The sequence below is a fragment of the Bombus impatiens genome, unplaced genomic scaffold, assembly GCF_000188095.3.
Source record: "Bombus impatiens unplaced genomic scaffold, BIMP_2.2 scf_0233, whole genome shotgun sequence".
NCBI lineage: Eukaryota > Metazoa > Arthropoda > Insecta > Hymenoptera > Apidae > Bombus > Bombus impatiens.
This window is the reverse complement of record NT_176652.1, coordinates 428,762-452,328: the sequence shown is the minus strand read 5'-3', so window position 1 is coordinate 452,328 and position 23,567 is coordinate 428,762. Positions and strand designations below refer to the sequence as shown.

The following is a 23,567-nucleotide window of genomic DNA, read 5'->3' as shown; positions in this document are numbered from 1 at the left end:
AGAAGGGAAATTTCTACTGGCGGGGGAGACCGTATCGGGGAAAAGTTGGGCCGGATTCGAGACGTATTCGCGTTCTTTTACGAGCCAAGCTCGAAAATGTTGCACCAACCGGCTGCATTGTAATTTTCCAACCCTTCGATTATGCGGAATCGGGCTGAGCAGTTGCTTTACCGTCATCGTTACATGCATAATCGCGCACGTGTGTATACTATTTTCCATCGTCGAGCGTGCGTTATATGCATGAAACACCTTTGTCGCCATTTTTCTTATCTGTCGGTTCGCGTATATAATGCGAGCGATATACAGGGTGTCCCGTCATAATCGATTCACGCAGATATCCGCTACACCATACGTTACTCGATAAAACGTTTCGGATAAAACTTGCTTCGTTTTTCTTTCGTTTCTTCGTGTTGCGATGGTCGACGATTTTATCCAGATGAACGGTATCTTCGAGATTCCAAAGGTAAATACTTGGGTCGAGAAACGACTAGTTTTTTTTTTCAGTTGCGAGTGTTTCGCGTCAAATCGACTACGAGGTTATCAGCGGTAAAGTTAGATTTATACTGATTGGATTTTAGTGTACGTATTCGTTTCTTTGACGAAATTTAGCGAGTAAAGGTATGCGATCCCGTGACGTTAAAACTGAGTCATGTGTCGAGTTCTATTCCGTGTCTTTGTATTCGTGTTTCTGTATGTCTAGATACATTTTTGCTTTTTTTTTTTTGTAATTAGATATTCGTGGATTATTGCGATTTGCGCAGTCCTTAGGCGAGCCGTTACTATCCTTTCTTTCGCTCTGCTCATGTTATCACACGGTATCTGTTGGTAGAAACGTTGAATTTTGTTGAAGTTATTTGATGTATAAACAGAGAAACTCGTGGATAAATTGTAAGGTAGAAAATATATTTAAATAGAAGTGTAATTATAAGTAAGAATACAATTTGAGCTGGTCCAGATCCGCGCGCTAGCTGTGTTACCCAATAACTGAAAACCCCGAAGCCAACGTCGCCTGTCTACTGTTTATGGTCTGTTTTCGTCGCAGTCTTTTGTCTACACGCTGTCGATGGCTTCTTCGGTGCTTGAGAAAACTAAAAAGACCAGATGTAGAGTTTACTATGGATTTTTATGCTTCTGATTGAAGACCAGGTTCTTCTTTCCTTGTCCTTCGTATTACCCGATTTGATGGAATTAACATTGAAATATATTTTAAACTAAACATTTTCAAATCTTAGTACCTTTTTATACAGAAGTAAAAACAGCTTTAAACGGTGTATAAAAAGGTGTATAATGTTTTATAAAAGAACCGTGAAAAAAGGTAATTAACTAGTCTGATTTATATTAAACGATCGAGTTAATGGCAGCGGCAGTAACAAATACTGCAAAAAATGTTAAGTAATTTTACAATCAAAGATTACTAAAAGTTATCAGAGTGTTAATAAGTAGGAATCAAAACCGTTTCTAAAATATATTTATCTTTTACAAAGATTTCTTTTATTTGTGCTAAGCGAATTAAAATTACTATAAAACGAGGAAAGTATGCGTCAAAATGGCACATTTACGTACGATGCACGAGGAAAAGTAGAAACGGGGAACGTGAAAATTGATTGTTCTTCGTCAGGCAGCACGCAACCACTAACTGTTAACCTACATGCGACCACCACGATGAACCTATTGATAAAAATAAGCTCGACGAAACGTTACATTACGTTCGGAAATTCCGTGTTTCGATAACAGTTCCGGGAACGTAACCGGTAGCACGAAATGAAACTCAGACACACGATTCACTCACTGAACATGTAAATAAGTACTTCCCACGAATCGATACGTGAATTCGATGTCGCGACCAAAGATGTATAGAACATTTTATCCTATTAGCTAGATTCGCGTACGTATCATTTTCCTTTGAGAAAACTTTTATCGTTCTTATTTATTTTATTTGACGTAGAGTCAACGATTTTTATGTTCGCTAGCGACCGCGGTTAACGATACATGACAAAAATATAATATAAAAAACAATCACAGTGTAAATGTACTTTACATCTTATTGTAAAATAAGGCAAGTGAGAAACTCGAGTTATAGTATCTAGTAGCTTAATGATAATACTATCTAGTACCGTTTGGACGTATATCATATACAGTACAATTATAGTATAATACAGTAGAATATGCAGTATGTGTCGGAACTTGGTGATTAGTTTACAATATCATAAATAGTGATACGAATTAATACGTTTGAGAGAATAAAGAAGATTCTCACGATGTTGTTTACAACGTAAACATGTCTGAGTTTCGTTTGGAAAACCAAATGTAATTCTGTATTGGGAGACGTTACTACGATTAAAAGAATAATTTCCAAAGAGAATACAATTTAAATTATTGCACTTATTCGACTGATTTTTAGCTGTAAGATGAGAGCGTGTCTAATTTAGCGCATCTAATTCTAAGTCTGGCGAGAGTGACTTGCTCCTTCCTGTTAAAAGTAAATGCCGAACTTGGTAAAACCTTAATTACATATAGGTAATTCCTTTGGAATAATACGGGTGAATCGATAATTCTGGAAATTAATTTCATTAAATACGAAAGCGAATCGATAAGAACTGCTAGTTCGGAAGTAACTCGTCGTTTATGGATCCGATAAAAAAATATTTTATACGAAATATATCGTATTCATCGAAGCTCGTTAAACGAAAGCATTTTAATTTCTTACGTTTTCAATTTCCAAGTAGTTTGGTATAAACTATTTTTTAATCAAATCCACGAATAACGAGCTATTTCGGACAACAGTGATTCTCTAATCTTTTTGTGATTCGCTCATAGCGTGCATGTATATTTGCTCGAATTGGTTTCCAGGAATTATATTTGCAGGGAAAAAATATAACGAGCGAAAAATTCTTTAATTTAAGATAACCAGGCCAGATTCAATTCGAATAAAGAAATCTGTGTGTTCCCAATCGTTGAATCGCGTAAATAATAAAATCTTTCAGACGGATATTAATCTTGCGTATCGAATTGCGTTTGCAATATCTAAATTATTTTAGGGAAGATATACGAGTAATAACGTAAATCCCTTACTATTTTTAGTCTCTAAAGGTTATTCTCGATTATTAATTAGTTTTATTAACGCAAATTTATAAAAGTCATGGCTTTTAAAGTGCGACGATCGAGCGTTACTTTTTATATGATTTCTTCGTTTGAAAACAATTTCTTCGGGAAAAAATTAAAAGATTATCGGAGTATTCGCGAGCTTAAAAATATAGAAATCACTTGCGATTATTATCGTATAAAATCTGGTTTTCGTCACAAGTGGCGATTTTAGAAATAGGACTCACTTATCTCATCCGAGTAACGAGATGCTATTTCCATTCGCCCAACCTTTCTGTATATCGCTTAATTCAAAATGTTTTCGTTCTACCGAATTCATTCTTCTCATTTTTCTTGCTTTTCCTGTTCGAGTCGAACGACGAATAATGCATCGTAGAATGGTTTACCTTCATTTCGATCCTGTTTACCATAAATTATTTTCAGTAGTATCTGCGAAAATATTATTGTCGATCGAATTTTCCGACCTTCCTCTCTTCGTTTATCTTCTAATGAAAAATCGTCAGGCATAATACCGACCTGATAATTTCATTCATATTTCGATCTTCTGTTTACTAGAATTATACTGGAAGATTTATCTAGATTTAGAATTATACCGGAAGATTTATTTACCTTCGGAATCGGACTCTTTACCTAGAGGAGAAAAAAGGCATCTAATTCAAAGATCAAAATGGAAAATTCTGCGTAACGTAAAATGAAAGGCAATTGTAGATAGCGATGGTAGATACGATAAGGCTGTTTCTTTGCACGTAGGTACATAGCCTGTTGATCTTATCGTTTTTCGTATTCATCGTTTCCTAATTCCTTTTTTATGGCGGCAGATCGAGTCGATACGTCGTTCGTGACACGTGTGAATTTGAGGGAGATCGATAGAAAGACATTGTAACAATTTTATTACTGTTCGGCCACTTCCAATCGACAATTAGCCATTTTACCTGTATATTCATTTCGTAAACGATATAATTTTTAATTTGTTTATCGGTACGTTTCCTAGACACAGTTATCACGAAGTACGACAAGTTTACAGGTAACTTAAATTCTTCTTCAAAAATGAAACGATTCTGCCTATATTTCCATCGACGAGTATCCTGAAGCAAGAAGTTGTCGAGTTGATCGGAAAGTTCTGTTGTTAAAGTTTATTCGCAATTATCGGGATGAAGATCGTAATCATCGAGATGTAACCTACAAAAGTTATAAAGCCACAAAGCTCGGTTGAATAACGCGACAGAATTTTCCGAACGATTTAACGCGTTACCTGTGAACGCTACACGGATTTATACGTCCACGGATATCTGAAAATTAAAAACTTGAACATGTACCTACGAATATTTCAAAGATGTGCTAAATACCACCACGATCCTGACATACATCTCCAGAAATATCATCTAACGTGCATAAAGAAATTCGTGAAAACAGACGGAGACGGCATTGTTGCAAATTTAATAAAACTCTCGATCATCTCCAGAGACGAAATAAATTCGCGTTATCGGGAACGATTCGATCGATTCCGTTTGAAAATTGCGGAGGAGTCAATACGAAAGTTATTGGCTCCATTTACGCGGCATCGTATGGAAAAGAACTTTAACGGTGAACGCTCGTTTTAAACGTTAACGTCGAATGAAATTCCTTTGTCGTTCTATTATCCATTTATATAATCGCTTTCAGCCCGACAAATTTATTTGCAACGTTACCGCGATATCTGATCCGGCCCCCGATATAATTTTGCAACACGTTTACGAATATCACCTTGTCGCGTGCGCGGTACCGCGCCGCGAATTCTCGCTTATCGGATCTTGATCCTGCAACGGCGATAAAAATTTGTAGAAAACACAACGGGGATATATCTCGTGTCGAGGATCGTTATACACAGGCTAATATTATCATAGGTATAAAGCTGGCACGAAACAACGCTTCCGAAATATCCGTCGGGCACGACCGTTAAACGGATTATTCCCATTCGATGAATAGCTTTTTCAATAATGCGAGAAACAGCCGCGTTTTTGCGGTAATTGGAAATCAAGAGGAGAATCTAAAGTATTTTGACGGGAAACGTCTTCTTGCTATGCTCTTTATTTATTTATCTTCCCCACATCTTTTTTTCTTTTTTTTTTAATTTTACTTGTGTCGAGTCTCGTCCAGCTCTGCGGGTTATTAGCGACTACAACTCTCGTACAACTGTATTTCACAGGCTTATACAGTATCACATTAGACCGGTACTTTATCGTTTGGTCATAAGTAATACGTAGATACGATATTTACAATTGTAGCGATTTCAGGTACTTGCTTGTCCGACACTGCTCTCCTGCTGCCGCAGCGGCGGAGTGTCTACGAGGATTTTTCCATGTACAAAGTAAAAAAAAAAGAAAGGTACTTGTTTGTGGCTAAATCAGTTAAAAAGGTTCGTGGCTTTTAGAAACTGTCGAATCTTATTTAGGATCGAAGATTGGTAGGTTTTGTCTATTTTTGTTTTCCTCGATCGCAAACTTCGTATTAGGCGTAATTTTATAATTTTCTTTGACGTCGAAGAATTTAGATTTCGCGCAGATATTAGTTTGTTTTTTAAATAAGTTGCGGTATCTTTTACGCGATGTCAGAGCTATGCTTGGATTCGGCTTATATCGATATTTGTACCTTTGACATTTCTCTCTATATAAAATCTTTACTTCTTAGTTGGTAAACAAGATTCTGTCAGGATATTGATCAACCTAGAATAAATAGGCTGCAAATAAACGATTAAATGGTATAATGCAATTAAATCGCTGTATACAATCGTATCTCTGTCTGAATAAAATTCGATTTTAATCTTGCTAAAAGCAGCTGCATGTTTTCAGCGATATCAAAAGCAGAAAAACGTCGAACCTGTCATTAGATTTGACGGATTTGGTAGTTGTACCGTTAATCCTATATCGCTGAATTTATCCACAAAGAAAAATGATACAGCGCTGTTTAAAAAGATAATATTTTTTTATCGATGAAATTTCCTTTTTGCGTACTAACTGTTTTTTATTCACAACGTCTCCTTCCTTCGATCGATTAAATTGTTCTTCGTTAAATTAGTAAATAGAAAACTCTGAGAAAGAAGCGAAAAAATGCGTTATAAAACTGTATGAGAAAGCTTACGTTGGAAAATACAAACGAATCGGATCTACTTTCTACTTTTCTTCGAAACGGTAAAATAAAATTAGCTCGGTAATTGAGTGAAAAAGAATTCGATGGTATATCGATGAAGATTCGAATCTGGGTCGCTCGTGGCTCTTTTCTCAATGAAACAGAATCACGGCATAGTTTCTCCGCAAACGTTTACCGAACCGAAAACCCGTATCGGTTCTCAGCGGTAAACGCGTGCAAATTCCATCGAGTTCCCTCGGAAAATTACACCGTAGAAAGACCGTTGAACGAACGATTCGTTCCTCGGTGAATTACAGGCTTCTCGAATCCCCTCTTAGGAAACCGAGGGTGAACTTGCGAGCATCATCTAGCCAGAAAGTCTATTCGATCTATTTTAAGCTCTGCGAGCTGATTCGTCCCGTGCAATAAGACGCTCTATCTTTTCCAACGCTTCGAACGTTTGTTCTCTGTTTTTATTCTCTTTTCTTTTTTCTTCTTTATTCTTCGTGACATCGAACGATATATTGTTTGTTGACATCGATTAACGGGGTTGTTTGGTTGGATAGATCAAGAATTAGGTACTTTTAAACCTTCTGTCGATGTACAATCGATACAGTATAAGCAAAATAGCTGATAGATTCGCAGTGTGAAGTCAAAGGACCGCGTTATCCGCAACCTTCTCTCAAATCAAGTCATTGCCTTTCGGTAGCACAACGATATTTTATCGATGTATACACTGCTGTGAATAATTATAAATTCAAACGTATTTTCTGCGATATCTCTTCGATATTTCCAGGAAACCACTGATCATACCTGAATACGTTAAGCGAAATTGCGTTTGTAAAGGGTAAATCGAACGGTATAGAATATTAGGAGATGTTACGTGGCAAACTATCGCCTTTCGTAACCGAACCAGAAGCAACAAAGATAATCTTTCGACGAAACAATGTTCCTATTCGTACCAATCGTCGCTACAAAAAAACGATTTCACAAGATTTCAAAAATAGAATTATTATTCGATCGAGAAGCTGGACTAAGGAATTTCAGCAGGGAAAGCTTACGATCGGTAAAAGCCAGGTTTAATGCAGCTTTTTAAATATGGTTGAACTTAAAAAAATATATTCGAAACTTTGAGCAAGTTAGCGGATAGTATACCTAACAGATTAATAGAAGTAATGAAAAATAAAGGAAAATCCAGCGAATATCGAATGAAAAGCTAGCGAAATTAACATTGAGTTTATATATTTTCGCATTTATATTTTCAAAAACGCAATTTTCTTAATGATATTATTTATATATATATAATTTTAATAATAAATTAAAAAGAATTTTAAGAAGTAAGGATAAATTAAATCGCATTCCATTTCGAAGAACTGAAAGCGACCTAATTGAAACTGATTCATCTTTATTAGTTTTTAATTTTGTAAGTAATGAAATTTTCGATCACAAGGTAACACAGTTAACCAAGGTTAAGCAGGGTATAAGAATGAAAAATTGCTTGGTGCAATCTTCTCCACTTTTTACAAATTCTGCAGGGACACTGCAAACACGCCTAGAACATGGCGATGTATCACGCGTCTCTCTTCTTTGGAGAAAATGCTCCACGACCCTAAACCTCGAGGGGTTTCTATCAAAAATCTAGCCTTGCCTTACCTCCACGATATGTCAGTCGCTTTCAGGACCAGAATGAAACTCCAGATCCTAATTAAAATCTGAATGTTTCCTTCTTTTTTCCAAGATCTGAACTGCCCAATAAATTAAAAATGCAAGGGTAGAGACGAAAATCTCACTATCTACTAACATTTAGTAACTTAACAATATAGGGTATCGTATCGCTAGATTTTTTAATCTGCCTATGCGAAGATTTCTTTTTTTATTCCCTTTTTTATTCCCTTAATTATTTCCTTTTTCACTCGACGAGGTTTTGATAAAGCTGCATGTAAAATAACACTATCACAGACGATCATTTTGATAAGAAAGGATATTCTGCGTGTTACTTAAGAAAATTTAAATAGCTTTCGTCCGATAATAACATCGTCTCATTTTCTATATTTTTCCGTAATTTATCATTACGAGCATTCATGCAAATTCATATTTTTACGAATATAATCGAGAAGATGGAATCTAACTAGAAATCTATTTCGCCTGTCACAGTAGAAAGAGAAAATTATAAAAAGTACTTATTTGACGGGTTTTATATATCTTGAAATCTTCGTTTTATCTTCTCGCGTGTTTTAGCATATCGCGCGCGCTCTGTACAGTTTTGCAACTCTACGTTTCCTATGAATGCGTAAACATTCGCAAGCTAGATACGAAATTAAAGCGATGCGCGACGGATAACGATGAAATTCTTTTCCGAATATTAAGTAGGAATATAACGAGTAAAACGTATTGACGCGTACGTTTTGTTTGATTTCAGCCGGTGGGTTTCGTGACTTTTCACACGAGGGCCGGCGCCGAGGCAGCGAAACAGGACCTTCAGGTAATACTCCGTTTCTCGTAGGTATTCGAGAGAGAAAAAGCTGCTCGATAAAACGCGAGAGCTCCCGCGGGCTCCCTTACAATTATATGGCCATACTTTCTCTCATATTATATATGAATATACATACACATACGTACAAACAATGGCCCGCAATTTTCTTCTTCCTCCCTTATATATATTATATATTCTTTTTTTTTTTACAATCTTTTGTCTCTCTCAAAGTATCATATACATATATGAAAATACACACCCTTGCCTTAGATTCCAGCTGGCACGGGTTAATGCTACGTAGCTATTTACCTTTATCAATTACCATACACGTACTTACACACACACTCTCTTTCTTCTTCCATTTATTTTTCCATTATATAATATATATATATATACATATTTAATTATATATATATTATACGTAAAAGTTCCTTTCTGTTTTTATATACTACAATTAGCTTCCTCCTGTAATCTTCTCTTTTTTTTTTTAACCTGGGACGAATCCGTAGTATAAATTACCTTGTTTCTCCGTATACGTATACCAACATCATACTGTAATAACGCTGGTTGCACCGTGTGATACTACCCATACTGAAATATACATATATATGGTGTTGTTTTTTGCCTTTTAATAAGCGTGTCACATCCCCCGTTTTAGCCTTTGAAATCACCCCCTTGTCTCTCTCTCTTTCTCTCTCTCTCTCTCTTTCTCTCTCTCTCTCTCTTTCTCTCTCTCTCTCTCTCTCTTTCTCTTTCTCTTTCTCTCTCTCTCTTACACCCCTGTCGAGTTTTCAAGTTTGATACAAAAATCGTTTACATATGTATAGAAGTATATAACGTTTAATCTATGGATTTGGATCTTGTACAAATACATTCTGTTAGATTTCAACGATACAATAGACCATATATACGTGTGTAGTAAACAAGTATGTTCGACTCTGCTACGTTCTTGCGATCATGTTCCAGCCAATTATACTTTTCCAACGTTAAAAATCATCTTCGGTTCGAACGAAATAAAAAGAATTGTTATTCGTATGCACGTTCACCTTTCGATTTTATGGCGAACATCCTCTTAAAACGTAACAAATATTTTCCATTCGTCGAAATGAGAGAGGAATTGGAATATAAAATTTCAAGGATCGTAGCACGGTACGATAATCTTCTCATCGTGTAATAAAGTTACGAAGAATTCGGAATTAACGGCTTGGAAAATAATTATCGCTTTACCGTCGCGAGATTTCTTGTATTTCTCACGACAGATACAAACGATATTTATATAGCTTGATCCTTTAATGGGTGATGAATTTTTTAATTAATTGCATCGTATATAGCGATATGTAAAACGCGAAGACGATATTGTAATCGATAGCTCCTTGAACCTTTCTTCCTCGTGCTACTTGTTCGCTGTGGAAAGATTAAGCGTACATCTATGAATTACTCACACACGTATACGTACGATCCTTCTTTTTTATCACACCACTGCAATTGACCTCACGCAATTTGCAATGTCTTTATAACCCTGTGTAACCGGTTACGTACGAGAGAGACTCGAAACATCCTCTTGTCGGATGGACACGTACGCTGAGAACAGCCTGAAACAGACTAACGAACGACCCACTTCTATCGATAGCCACTGTACTAACAGAGACACGGATATACAGACACTTACATGTATACACGCAGAAAACACACATACACACACCATCTTGTGCTAATTTTCCTGTAACTCCGTCACCCTTGTTCGTCCCCTATCGTCGCTCTTACCCTACGCATCGTTTTATACGACACTTTCGTTGCCAGTCGTCAATCCGATGATACAGTACTAGAACAATAGTAATTAAGGTGGTAAATAGAGTTTCATTTACTTTTTGTTTAATTCTCGATCGATAATTTAAATATGGCTATCGGGTTACACAGGTAATTACGTATAAGATTGCTCGAGTTTCAAGTGTCTTATTTTTATTTTGTATTTTACATCTTGTACGATAAACCGAACTTGAATTATCCGGTATGGGTTACCCAGTTTAATATTACCTTGTATTTTATGCCTTATACGATAATCTGTACCTATAAGACGGAGAATAGCAAACAAATTGAAATTAAACGAACAAAGTAAAATAGGAGAGCGAAATTAAATTGGATAACCTATTCCGATATAACCTACGATATAACCTGTTCTAGTAATCAATTCAAATTGTTGCGGTCATCTACCAATCCCAATACCAATTGAAAGTTCGGTTTTATTACTAAAGAAACCCTCTGTTCGACGATTTTCGACAAGCGTTTGAAACGTAACTAAAATCGCCGTGTAAAACTGTCCATCGCAAAAGTTTCGAAATTCCAAATCCACCAAGAATCGAAAATTCCTCTCCTCGACAAAATCACAAACGCTTTACCGCTATTTAGTAACGAAAGCTAAAAGCGCGAGGTCACGAGTACCAAAAATTCTCCGCGTCTCGAAGCTATTTCTCTTCGAACCCTTCTAATTGCAGACAAAATACAACGAAAATCTACTTCGAAGCTTGGCTGGCGACGAAAGCGTAGATCGATAGAATTCCTTCGAGCGTAATTTTGCCGCCACTCACACTCTCTGCCTTTTCTCTCTTTCTTCTCCTCTCACCAATTCCAAGCATCCACGTGTGCTCCCGGTTTACTAATTTAGGGAATCTATTTGCAGCAGGGGGTTAGATTCGATCCTGATATGCCACAAACCATACGTTTGGAATTTGCAAAAAGTAACACAAAGGTTAGCAAACCCAAGCAACCAGCCGCTGCAGCAGCCACCTCGCACCCTGCTCTGATGCACCCTCTAACTGGACGTAAGTATGCACCGCCACTCGTTCACTCGCTGGATACGTCTCACAACTATTCTCACCCACTGCACCGAACTACAACGTATCTTCCTCCCTGTTGTTTCTCTATCTCTTTCTCTCTACTTCTTCCACCACCACCCGTCGTCTTGGAGCGTATCTTCCTCCTATTTCTTTCTTCTTTTTTTTTTTTTTTATTTCTTTCTCTTCGTCTGACGTTCCCGTCCACCAACCCCACACGTCCTCGAGTTTGAACCCCTTACGACATTCGGTAATCAAGGCATCGGACAGCGTGGATGTAGTACGATAAAATAAACCATATCTTTGTATTATATTGTATATGGTAGATGTTGCAGAGAGGGCATTAAGGGACGATAGCGTGAAACGCGAAAGGTTTGATGAATTTCTGTTCTTTCTTTAGGTTCTCGCGAACATGTTTCCTTTCGTGATGTTTAAAAGCGTTTCTTCGGTCATGTTTGTCAATTTGTTGCAGATCTATGATTTTTATTTAACGAGTTAATAAATAGATGGTGTATTTATTATTTAACCGTAGATCTGTACCAGATCCATCGGTTTTACTTTTGCAGTTAATAAAACCATTCGGCTGCTTTTGACGACGTTAACGTTGATTTTTATTCGGAGGAAAATACGATCATACGTGGTTATTGATTTCAGTAATATTGCTTTGTATGGAAACTTCCATATTTGATATTTTATATAGACGACTATTGATAGCTCGATAAATTAATAGCCAACTAAATCACGAATATATTTGTTTCTTTATAAAACTGGTACTAGATCTTAATACGTTATATGTATTTCGTGAAAAATTACAAATTACATTACTAATTATTAATAATCGATGACTTTTCTACGACCGAAAAACGTTCGACTTTCATAGTGTCGATTAAAATACTTTTTCCAGTGTTAAACAGCGAATGAATCTAGCAATATCATTTTATAGTTACGTATGTATAAATGTATTTATCTACTTACTCAAATTGCAAATCTCTGTTTAATGGACATTTTTCAGTCAATGAAATTTACATATAGTTTACTGCGAAGAATTTAAATTGCAACATTCATAAAATATATAGTGGGAAATTTAAGATTAATCGGCAAATTTCCTTAATTAATAAACCAACGATTAAATAACGGCATAATTTATTTAAAATTCGAGTTAGTGTCGCGATCGAAGCGATTATTTTGACAGGAGTCTGAACAAAACATTAATATCAATCCCATTTCATATATTACCGAAATAGAACATACAATACCACGGTGGCAACATCGCCGGAAAATTAATTATCGTACTTCCACCGCTGTCCGATCAGTTTGATACGTGTGGGCATGCGTTTTCCTCGCGTTCTTTTTGGATTACCTTGCGAAACAATAGACGTCGATATTAACTCTATCGATCATCCATACAATCAACATTGGCGATGCAGTCGAACGTAACTAAAATTCGAACGAATAGAACAATGCGCTCTTTGTCAGAATGAAAAAGAGCCAAAAAGAGAAAGAGAAAAGTCGAAAAATTGTTGCGTCCGTCCGTATCCTTGCCAGTGTTTTCGTTACTTTATCGTTACTTTAAGCCATTAAACGAGTCTTTGACCCTTTGTACTCCTCCGATATTATCTCAAAATTATTTGCTTCTATTGCCATGGATAAACTATCGTACAAATAAATTCGTGAACATTTGTAACCTCTTCTCCTCAAAGTAAAATTCTATGTCATAAAATGGTAAATCAAGCCAATCGTATGGAATAATTTACAGAGTGCAAGGGGTTAAATGAGAAAAAAGGAGCTAGAGAAAGAAGTCTGTAAAACATAAAACTTGTAAAAGTTTAAATTTATAAAATATTTTGCTATTTAAATAGGAGGAAAAAAAAGAGCTAGAGAAATAAATTTACAAAACCGAAGGAAATGATTTACTTTTGAGAAAATTTCATTCGATATAGATTTCGTGCACGATGGCTAACTTTTTGAGTAAGAGTTAGAGTTAGGTCGCGTAGGACACGGAAGTAAATCGAGGATGCGTCTAGTGGAATGCGATGCGAATCGATCTAGGGAGATAAAAGGGGAACGGTGTGAAGCTCGAGTGGATTCCCTTTGGATGGTTGTTTTACATCGGTAATAAATATGCATTCGTCGTGTCGGTATGGTGAAGAGACTTCTTGAAATAAGGATAAGCCACGCGGTCAGGACAGTGAATTTTATTGGTCGACGTTCGATATCAACCAGTTCGACGATATCGATTACCGATAGGCTACGGCCACGTAAATATATAAAAACGTCAATTTTCCAACGATATCGAGACGATGGCTCGAAGTGGAAAAATTGTCTACGGATTTTACGATGCGCAGCGAAGTCGTAAAACGTCGCTTGCTTCCATTTACCGGACATTTACCCACTGTAACGCACACTGCCGAATATTTCTGTGAATCGTAGGTTTCCCCTCTCCCCGCAAATATTATTTATTTCATTCGTTTAATTTCAAAATTTTAATATTTCAGCCGAAATTAATCTTTCGATAAAACGTTTCTGTTAATAAAGGCAAGAGAATGCAGAAGTGGGGAAAAAGTATGAAAAGTATCAAATGATCCAATCGAACATACGATGCTTGAAGATATATAGGAAGATGTGTAGACACCTATTTCACGTGGTAATATTTAATCGATACGATCAAACATAATTATTAATTATCCAATGTATGGGTAGTACATGATCAAGTTTAGTAATAGCGTTATAAATGATAGTATTAAATGTACAAGTATTATACGCGTGAAATTTACGACACGCCTGATTATGGTTCGTTATATTCCTCTTGAAATAAACGGTGATACTTTCGGTGATACCGTGAGAAGCCAACCCGCTGTCAAACTATCCAACTATCCTAAAGAAGCCCCTTCTCGGCACGGTAGGGGCTGGTCTCAAATTCGTGATCGATACCATACGTTTCTCGCGAACACAAACATCGGCTTTCGCTTCCTAATTAACACTTGGTAATTAACTAACGAATATTCTCTCGCTCTTTCCTGTAATCTATGCTGGTTAATTCAATTTATTCGTTTGTTTAGTTTAAAAATATAGTGCACTGATCTACAGGGTGATTGGTAACTGGTGACACAAGCGGAAAGGGGGTGAAGAAGAAGTCGAAAATATAGAATAAAATTTTTTTTTATTTTTTTTTAATTTTTCCATCGAGACAACGATCTACAGCGAGATCCGTTATAACGTACCGCACGCGTACCGAGCGAAAATTCAAAGTCGATTTTCTCGAAAACAAAGCCTCGGACGAAAAAGTTGTTATTCTATATTTTCGACTTCTTTTTTCGCGTAGAATCACCCCCTTTCCGCTTGTACCACCAGTTACCAACCACTCTGTATATTTCATAATTCCTTGTGAATGACAAAATCTAAGAACTCGTTATGGAGCACTTTCGACGATTCGAAAGTTATTAGTTGTAAAAAAAGATAATAATATTTCGTGATTCGTCTAGAAATTGCTACGTAAAATTGTCGTAGCTGTATAATAGTATAAATATCGTGTAAAGTATTACCAATTACGGAATACTAGTGTAGTATAAAAGATCGTGATAAGAAGTATTCCTTTTAAATTCTGTTTTCAATTACCAGTTTCTAAATACCAGTAACTTATTAAGTGGAATATTTCGATCAACCAAAAAATAGATTTATTCTCGCAACTTAATAAGCGATCCCATGCGATTACTTATAAATAATTCGAAAATAAGATTAGAAGGAAAAGGAACTTGTCACTCCGTCGCTCTACTAATATTAGAATCTACAGTGGCAAAACGGTAAATTTTAAAGCGTTAAATATCCCTTAACCCAGATGCTATTTTTAATATTTTCCAGATTAGTTTCGTTCTTTATTTGCAATTTATCTACGGAATCTACTTCGATAAAATTTTGATATTCGCTTGTTATCTCAACTGTAGAAATCGTGGAATGCCACGAAAAATCATGAAATTGACACAAAAATAATTTTACATTACGTTAAATAATCAATTTTCTGGAAAATTTAATTGACGCGAATACCTCACGTTTTAAATATATCAATAATATTATTTTGAGAAATGTCGTGAGAAAAAATATTTAGGAAGATCTTGGTTAAATCGTACACTTAGTTAACAGGACGTTAAAACGTTCACCCAATATGCGTCTTCTTCGTACCAAGCCTCCGTTGCGTAATAATTCATCGAGCAATTGTATTAGGAAATTAGCAAGTTACTATTTACAGATTATAGACTTCTAGAATCTTTCATCGAATGGAGTAATCGTTTGCTTGAAAAATTGTATTTGTTTTATTACCAAACTCGTTACCGTTGTATGAACGTATTTATTAGCATCGGCAATGTTTTAACTTGTGACTTGTAAAAGTTGCACGATAATTTCTCAACTAACGATATCAGTAAATTGACGAGTTACAAGTCGTAGTAACAGTAGGTTACAGGCTTTTCTTTCTTCGTTTTTCATCGAATAGAATAATCGCTTTACTCGTATAACCTCAAATCGTGAAATTTGTTACACCGTTGTATAAAAATATTTATTAACGGACTGTGGATTTTCACGCAAGCTCGTATTTTCGAGAACGATGTTTCGTATTTTCGAGAAAATTGTTTCGTTCACCAAGTATCGCAGAAACCGCTGACTATACTTCGAATATCTTATACATTTTTTCACATTACGCGCATCCTACGCAGCACTTTCGAATTTCCTATAAACGCGCAAAAGTCCGCGATCCGTTTATTAACGTCCGTGATCCGTAACTCGTAACTCGTAAAACTTCGCTAGTGAATAATAGCTGAATTTTTCACAAGAGCGTCCATGGGTGCAGAAGTAGCGCGAAACAAAGTTACCTGATCGAATCACGAGATAGGAAAAAAAAGTTGGTTAAATCGAACGCTTAAGAAGTTGCAGGAGAGGCTACTTGTGAATAAAACATGTCCGGTCGATCCGCGTATAGGAGACGCGGAGGCGCGAAAGCTATCGGAGAAAAAGAATCGGGCGAGCATCGAGACCTTGGCGGACTGTGCGTTGAATTATTGAGAGCGCCCCGGTAAAAATAGCGCGATTTCCGCGTGAAAAGTCGCAGCTACTTCGATTTCGGGCGTTATGCCGATAGGCGTGCGTCGAATTTCCCACGCAGAGCCGGCCGTGTACTCTCGTCGAGAACGTCGGCCAATTCTCCCCTTGGAAAACCCCCTTTCATCTCTCGATGAAAACGAAAAGAAAGAGGAAGGATCCGGTTAAAGGAGTATCGACGGTGTAATTGAAACGTCAATTCCTGTAGCGTGCGCGTTTCGAAAATATCGAAGTGTGTTGGTAAGTGGCCGATATAAAAATCGCACCGAGAACATCCTTTCCTCTGCGCGGTTGGCGTCTGTGTGTTTCGCGCGGCGATCGAACGCAAAGAGATGGAAATAAGCGAGAAAAGAAAAAGTTACCTCGGACGATATGAGATGAGAATATAGCCTGACGTAGACGTGGGTGTAGAGCAACGTACTTCGCTCCCAAAACCAGTGAAAAAATTCGATTACCGCTGATCGCGTCGAGGTAGCTTCTGTTTCGCAAATAGTTAAAGCTAGGTTTGTTTTCGATTCGATATCCTGGTTATTTGGTTATTGCTACTTTCGTGCCTTTAAATATAGAATTTGAATATCGTTGAGGGGAACGGCGATCTTAAGAATTTGGTTTCACATCGGCTACTTTGCGCGATAGTTTGAGATTCTATTAGATATGTACACAGTCTGATTTTTGAGTTGCTATTTACCTCGTATTACAACTCGTCGTATCGCCGATCAACGGCGATCGTTTAAAATCGCCGTTGATCTTACGGAGACAAGATTAGCCGAATAATTTGGCAATAGTTTTTTGCGTCTAATTAGGCGTGGTCTCCTTCGCGTATACCCGTTCTTTCGTTGATTTTAGTTCAATTTCGATCGATACTCGGAGCACACTGACAGGTTTCTTATTTCCATCTCGAGCGAAAAGAGAAATTCGATCTGCGCAAAGAAACTAAAAGCTTAAATCTACGAAGCGTCGGCCCATTCGTTGATGCGACTAACACGGAAATAGAAGTTAATCTCCATGAACCGAGAAAAAGAAACAATAGAGGTAAAAAGGCCTTCTATTTTCCAATCCATATTTTTCTGGAGCATGGATGGAGATACGGAGATTATATATTATGTATCGAAATACTACACTGCTCTTCTTAATTGAAATTACCATTTCGAAACTGAAATAAGTTGAAACCTGGGTCGTTTCTTCTTCCTACGATTCAAAAATACTTCCTCGTTATTTCGTAACAAGCTGTACGATACAACTTTGTTCAAAGGTAAAAGATACGATTACAAGTTTCTTAAAAGGTATAAAATACGTGGAACTGTTGCGGATATCGACTACGATCCACGATCCAAGCGTTTTTCTTTCGTTAATTTGCTCGAACACGTTCGCTCTCTTTCTTGTGGCCATTGCGTCGTACGTCGAACAGCGACTTCGAACATTTCAACGCGTTATATCGAAAAATCGAAAAATGCTGCGTAAGACGTTTCGACTAATTAGAGCGGTGTGTCTACGAAGCTTCGTCGTTCGTCCGCATCCGAATCTACTTAAAAGTATCTTTTCTTACCGTAATTTTATTTTAGAATTCAAAGTTACTTTACATACGATATTATATCGCAATACGCTTTTAGATCCTGTTTTTACGTCGTGCGTGTATTATACGAAGAAGAGATGAAAACGAGTAATCGTCGCCCATACGCATGCACGTTCTTCGACGTTCGCTTAGCTGCGTCCGCGAATTTTTCCAAAAGCTGAGAAGCGATTTTTCGCGGTGATTGCACTGCTCGTAACCGCGAACGAGTAGAACAATTATACTCGGAACGTGCTCGGCCAGCCGTGTTAATAAACCGTGACTCATGCGAGAAACTCCTGCGTCGGAATGGCGGAAACTGGCTTAAGAATCGCGCGAGGGAAAACGTTCCTCGATCGTCGATATATACATCGAGCTACGTGGAAACGTGGGATCGATTAAACGGGCAGTCCCACGAGAGCCGAAGCTCGTCACGACCTCGTAAACCGTTATTGAAAATAATTGGTAATCCGTTTCGATTCGGCACGTCTGTGGGGGTATCTCGATCGAGGAACGTCTAAACGCTTCCGGAAAAAGTGTACTCTTTTCATTAACGCTTTTAACAGTCGTCGGAATAAGGAAACAAGTAGATGTAAATATATGGTAAAGAAAGTTTTGTCATGAAATTTTTGTTACGCGCGTACAGATAGATTTATTTTTACCTAACTATTAATGACTTTGACTACGTAATATGTATACATATTATTATAAATTAGTTAAATTAGTACGATTTATAAATTAGTTGTTTAACGTAAATTTTCAATAGACGTAGCGTTTAATTTCTTTTACGTAATTTTTAAGAAGATTTATATTGCGCGCGCCATTTAATCTTCCTCAAATGGTTTTTAACCAAATTTGTATTACGCGTACAAATTAATTTCTCTCGAATACTTGGTAACAAAATTTTATAGAAAAATTGTCAAACGAGAGACGCATAAAATATCCCACTTGTCGCTGATTTACGGCGTATTTAATCTAAAAATCAACGGTGCGATTCGTTTTATAAATGCCACGCATTATACGTCGTCAAAAAATGGTACGGCAGTTTCGATCCGTTTTACGGCGAAGGAATACCGCCTTTGTAGAAAGTACCCCACACAACTCTTTCATTTGCATACTTTTGATTTTTTATGAATACGTTTATCCTACTACTCGGTGTCCTTTCGTTTCAATCTCTTAGAAAGTCAATTGTTTACTTTAACCGTGCCAGATAACCGGCACAACGTTCGAATTAAAGGTGCATGAGGCGAACAACTGGCAGTCGAAGAAAATAATTCTGTTTTACTCGATATTCGCAAGGATACGTGAATGCGGTTCTTCGTTACAAAAAGGAGATTTGCGTTAAAAGTGGAAAAATTGCGCGAAATTATGACCTAAATCTTGAACTTGTTCGGACCATGTGATAAACAAAGCAGTGGAAAAATTCCTTTTCTCCCTAAAAGACTCTGGAGTGATTATTGCAAGGAGTAACTATCGTACAAATCATCGGGAATAGAAAGTAAAACGACAGAAACTCGACGATACAAGTTCCTGCCAAAAATTTCGAACGATCTACAGTGAGATCCGTTATAACGTACCGCACGCGTACCGAGCGAAAATTCAAAGTCGACTTTCTCGAAAACAAAGCCTCGAACGAAAAATTTTTATTCTATATTTTCGACTTCTTTTTTCGCGTAGAATCATCCCCTTTCCGCTTGTACCAACCACCCTGTATATATACATGCACACTCGTATTTTTCCCACGAAAACCCAGTTGGACTTTAATTCCAAATTTTACGAACCCAAAGGGGGAACTTAAGAAGATTAAGAGGAAGCAAAGTTAAGTCAGACAATAATTTTCCACTGAAACTAGAATACTAACGAGCAAACCTATTAATAGTTAACACAGAGAGGGGAAAACCTCGCATTTTCACGCGCTGACAATTAACACCGTAAAATCAAACGGTAATGGATCTCGCTGAAGTTAAAACGATTCTTCCTAAATTTCTCAACTTTCCCATTTAGATACGTAATTATCGTTCAATTATTAATAACCTTAGTCGTTTGTCTCTGAGTTTATTCACCGCGCGAAAATTTCTTTGCAAATAGCACGGAATTCGCGATTTTTTAAATATCACGCTTCTAGTAAACTAAGGATACGTCGAACAGACTATATCGAGGTCGCGTCGTTGTTTATGTCGGTTATGTCGTTTAAAATCCAGCTGCGCAAGATTCTCGTGCATACGTGGATATCGAGCGAACCAACGACAACCTTCGACGTAGAACAGTTCACCTTGTGGCGTGCGAAAACTTACTCGACCGTGCATTTTTCGTGCGAGAACGTAGACGCGCGTTCGTCGCTGCATAAATAATGCATGCGTTATTGTTCGTACACGATAGGCAACGAAAACGCGATCGAAGCGATCGTGACCGATAATCGCGACAAATCGACACGATTTCGCGCTTATTATGGTCTGGCTACTTAGGGAACTGTTCCACCGTATAACGCGCTTTGCATTTTTTGGCATTTTTTACAACGAATCTGTATAAATCTTCGCGTAAAGACTTTGTACGTGCGTTTATTCGTGTTTCGGTAACATTCGGTGGAATCCACGAACACACTTGCTCGAAGGAACAAAGACTTTCGTTTCGTTTCGCGAAATTTCTGGCTATTTCGCGCGTAATTGAATCGAAGATACTCTTAATTTTAGGATCAAGTCGATTCTAAAGCGTGAGAGAATAAGAAGAGAAGCAATAAGTAAGACAAAGATGACGACACTTTGAAACTGGATTGTCAATTTCTTTAATTTTCCGTATTCTTCCTAGGATAAAAGATAATAAATAGGAAAATCTCTCGAGTTGATCCTTATAGGAGTTATAACGACGCGTGCGCTAAGGATGCTCGTCGAATCAGACCTAATCGGACATATTCCTCTCGTAAGGAATTCTTTTTCAGTAGCCTCTTTTAGCAATCTCTTTTACAAAACGTTAAAATTTATATTCGTTGAAATAAATCGCATAGAGGAACGATTATCGTATGTACGCCACGGATAAGAAGGATCCGACAAACGGTAAACAATGAATTTTTGTTAAACGACGAATCTCTTTGAAACGTTCGTAATAACGTTCTTGGCATCTAAACCGTTTCGACTCGAGCGTAATAAATCCCATTTTGCCAATTCGTTCTATCGTTCCGCTTTACTCGCATTTTCCATTATATCGCCATCGTTTAACTACGTCGGGAAAAAAGTGATATCGTGTGTCGAACGATTCGACTGATTAAACGTAAAAGAGGGAAGAAGAGGAAGTAGTATAGAAAAAAGGGAGTTGGAGAAAAAAAGAAGTGAAGAGAAGAGAAGAGAAGAGAACGAGGAAGATAGTTGCGTGGATTTAACTCGGTTCCTTTGCCTTTATTTCAACGCAAACGCGTAGCGAAGAGTTAGACCGGTTTTGCATTCCGTTGTACAAATGTTTTTCAAACACGACCGTTCGCGTTTCATACGTTTCGTCTTTGTGTCGCCGCACAGCTACGATGATATTAGATTCTCCGGTTTTTGATGAAACAAAGGTGTCTCGTAACCTCTATTCGCCTGTTCTCTGCTGCTTCTTCCACTCTAGATACCTTCAATGCCGTCCGCGTTAACGAGCGCGTTAACTAAACATTTTATTTAACGTTGTTGGCTAGCGCGCGTGTCTATCGAGTCCCTGTGGAAAAATAACAAGCTACTCCTTCGCTCGATCGATTTTCTTCGTAATCACGATGCAGTAATCTAGCTTCTTTGGCATTAAATTACGTCACTTGGCAGTTTTTTCATTCTTTAATTTGGACAATAATCGTAATCCGGAGTAATTGTCCCTGGAAGCTTTTAATTTTGCGAATAAGGCTAGGAATTTTAATCTTACGTTTAGCGTTTATTTTACTAGCCTTTAGAATTATATAATATTCCTTGTTATTTATCGATATTCGTTGTTATATAATATTATATAAAATTGATACGATTATTATATAAAATAATATTATACGATAATAATCTTTAAAATCGATTCTATCGATCTTGTTCGTAATTAAGAGGTAGTAATATGTCGGTTCCTTGTTTTTACGTTACATCATTTGGTTGTTTTTTAACGTTCGTGCCATGATTTTGATGGTAACTGGAATCTGTGATAATCGTTTCCGCGAGTTTTCAATTTTACGTACGAAATGCGGAAATTTGATCTTTTTAACGTACTCGACGTTTATTTTTCTATGGTCGATATTTTCTCTTCGAGATTTTAATTTTGCCAATGAAACGTGAAACCGTTCATAGCACCCATAGAATGGAACAACAACAGACGTAATTACAGTACGAAAGCTAAGATCGATCGGAATATGAAATTATTAAAAAACGATATGTGTTATTACGATATCGAACGCCGATTTTTCATGGTCCAACGTTTCCAGTAAGGGAATAATCTCCGTATACTTTGATAGTTTCGTGATTTCTCAGATTCGCTTAGGTCCTCGCAGGTATCGTTAATCCTTCGATCTCGATTACGCGTCATATCCGACTAAAACTGTAAGTACCTGTCGCTAGTTTTAAATCGCGTAGTTACAATACGCGTGGAGCACATAACGAAGCGTAAGACGCGGTAATTCCACGAATTTGATTCATTTTTTCGGTAAGTTCTTTCGACGTTTTTCGTCTGACCTTTAAGCATCCCTCGGTGCTTTGCGGCGATAAAAAGTTCGACGGCCTTTCGCGGTTGAATTACTCGAAAAACCGGTGAAAAGCGTACGGAGGAAAACAGCGTGGAGTAAGCACTCACGCTCGTCGGAACTTACGGGTTCGCCGTGGGAATCCGTGGGTCAGCCTAAAATCAATAAAGCGCAAGGTCCTGCCACGTACGAAAAGCCCCGTTGGCGTGTGGTAAAAACCGGTGCCAGTGCAGGTGTGACGTGCCTCTCAATTATTTACCGTTTTCCCACCTCTCGCTCTTTCTCCATTCTACCCATCGAAAAATCATTTTTCCTCTTCTTCCCTTTCTTGTGTTCGTTACGCGTTATTAGTTGCCAAGGATTTTCTCGTAAGTGGAAAATTTATGAGAAAAATTGAAAAGGGTAGAGTTTCATTACCTTTTCTTGTACAAACGATGAATAGTATCGATGGTATAGATAAGAATAGAGGATAATCGAGGAAGTCGAAGGGATTAAAATTCTTAATTTCATTAGCAAAATTAAAAGCACAGCAGCTATTATCGTCGCGGATTAGAATTATTATCGAAATTAGAAGATGGAAGTTGCAAGATAAGCAAATGGCGTACACAGAGAAAAATTCTTGTATCGGAAATTCAGGTTAACCGAATGCGCAATTATTGTTCCAAATAAATATATAATCGTAATAAATATAACTGGATGTAACTCGAAACTTTGGAACTTTCGCGAATTCTTGCCGAAGAACCG

General features: G+C 37.3%; 1 protein-coding gene and 1 long non-coding RNA gene across 6 annotated transcripts in view; both read left to right on the top strand.

Moving 5' to 3' along the window:
• The window catches only part of LOC100740171 (protein couch potato), a 185,713-nt gene that overhangs the window by 131,641 nt on the left and 30,505 nt on the right, over positions 1-23,567 (top strand). For 4 of the 5 annotated variants that reach the window (XM_012384053.3, XM_033320056.1, XM_003488452.4 and 1 more), the window contains exons 4-5: positions 8,627-8,689; positions 11,358-11,499. In XM_012384053.3, coding sequence (XP_012239476.1) covers positions 8,627-8,689; positions 11,358-11,499 — 205 coding nt within the window. The remainder of the gene's footprint in view (positions 1-8,626; positions 8,690-11,357; positions 11,500-23,567) is intronic. The other variant, XM_012384052.3, reaches the window with a different exon arrangement.
• Positions 13,505-14,345, top strand: LOC117151489. Its single transcript, XR_004461470.1, has 2 exons — positions 13,505-13,937; positions 14,007-14,345. It is a non-coding gene; the product is annotated as an uncharacterized LOC117151489 (long non-coding RNA).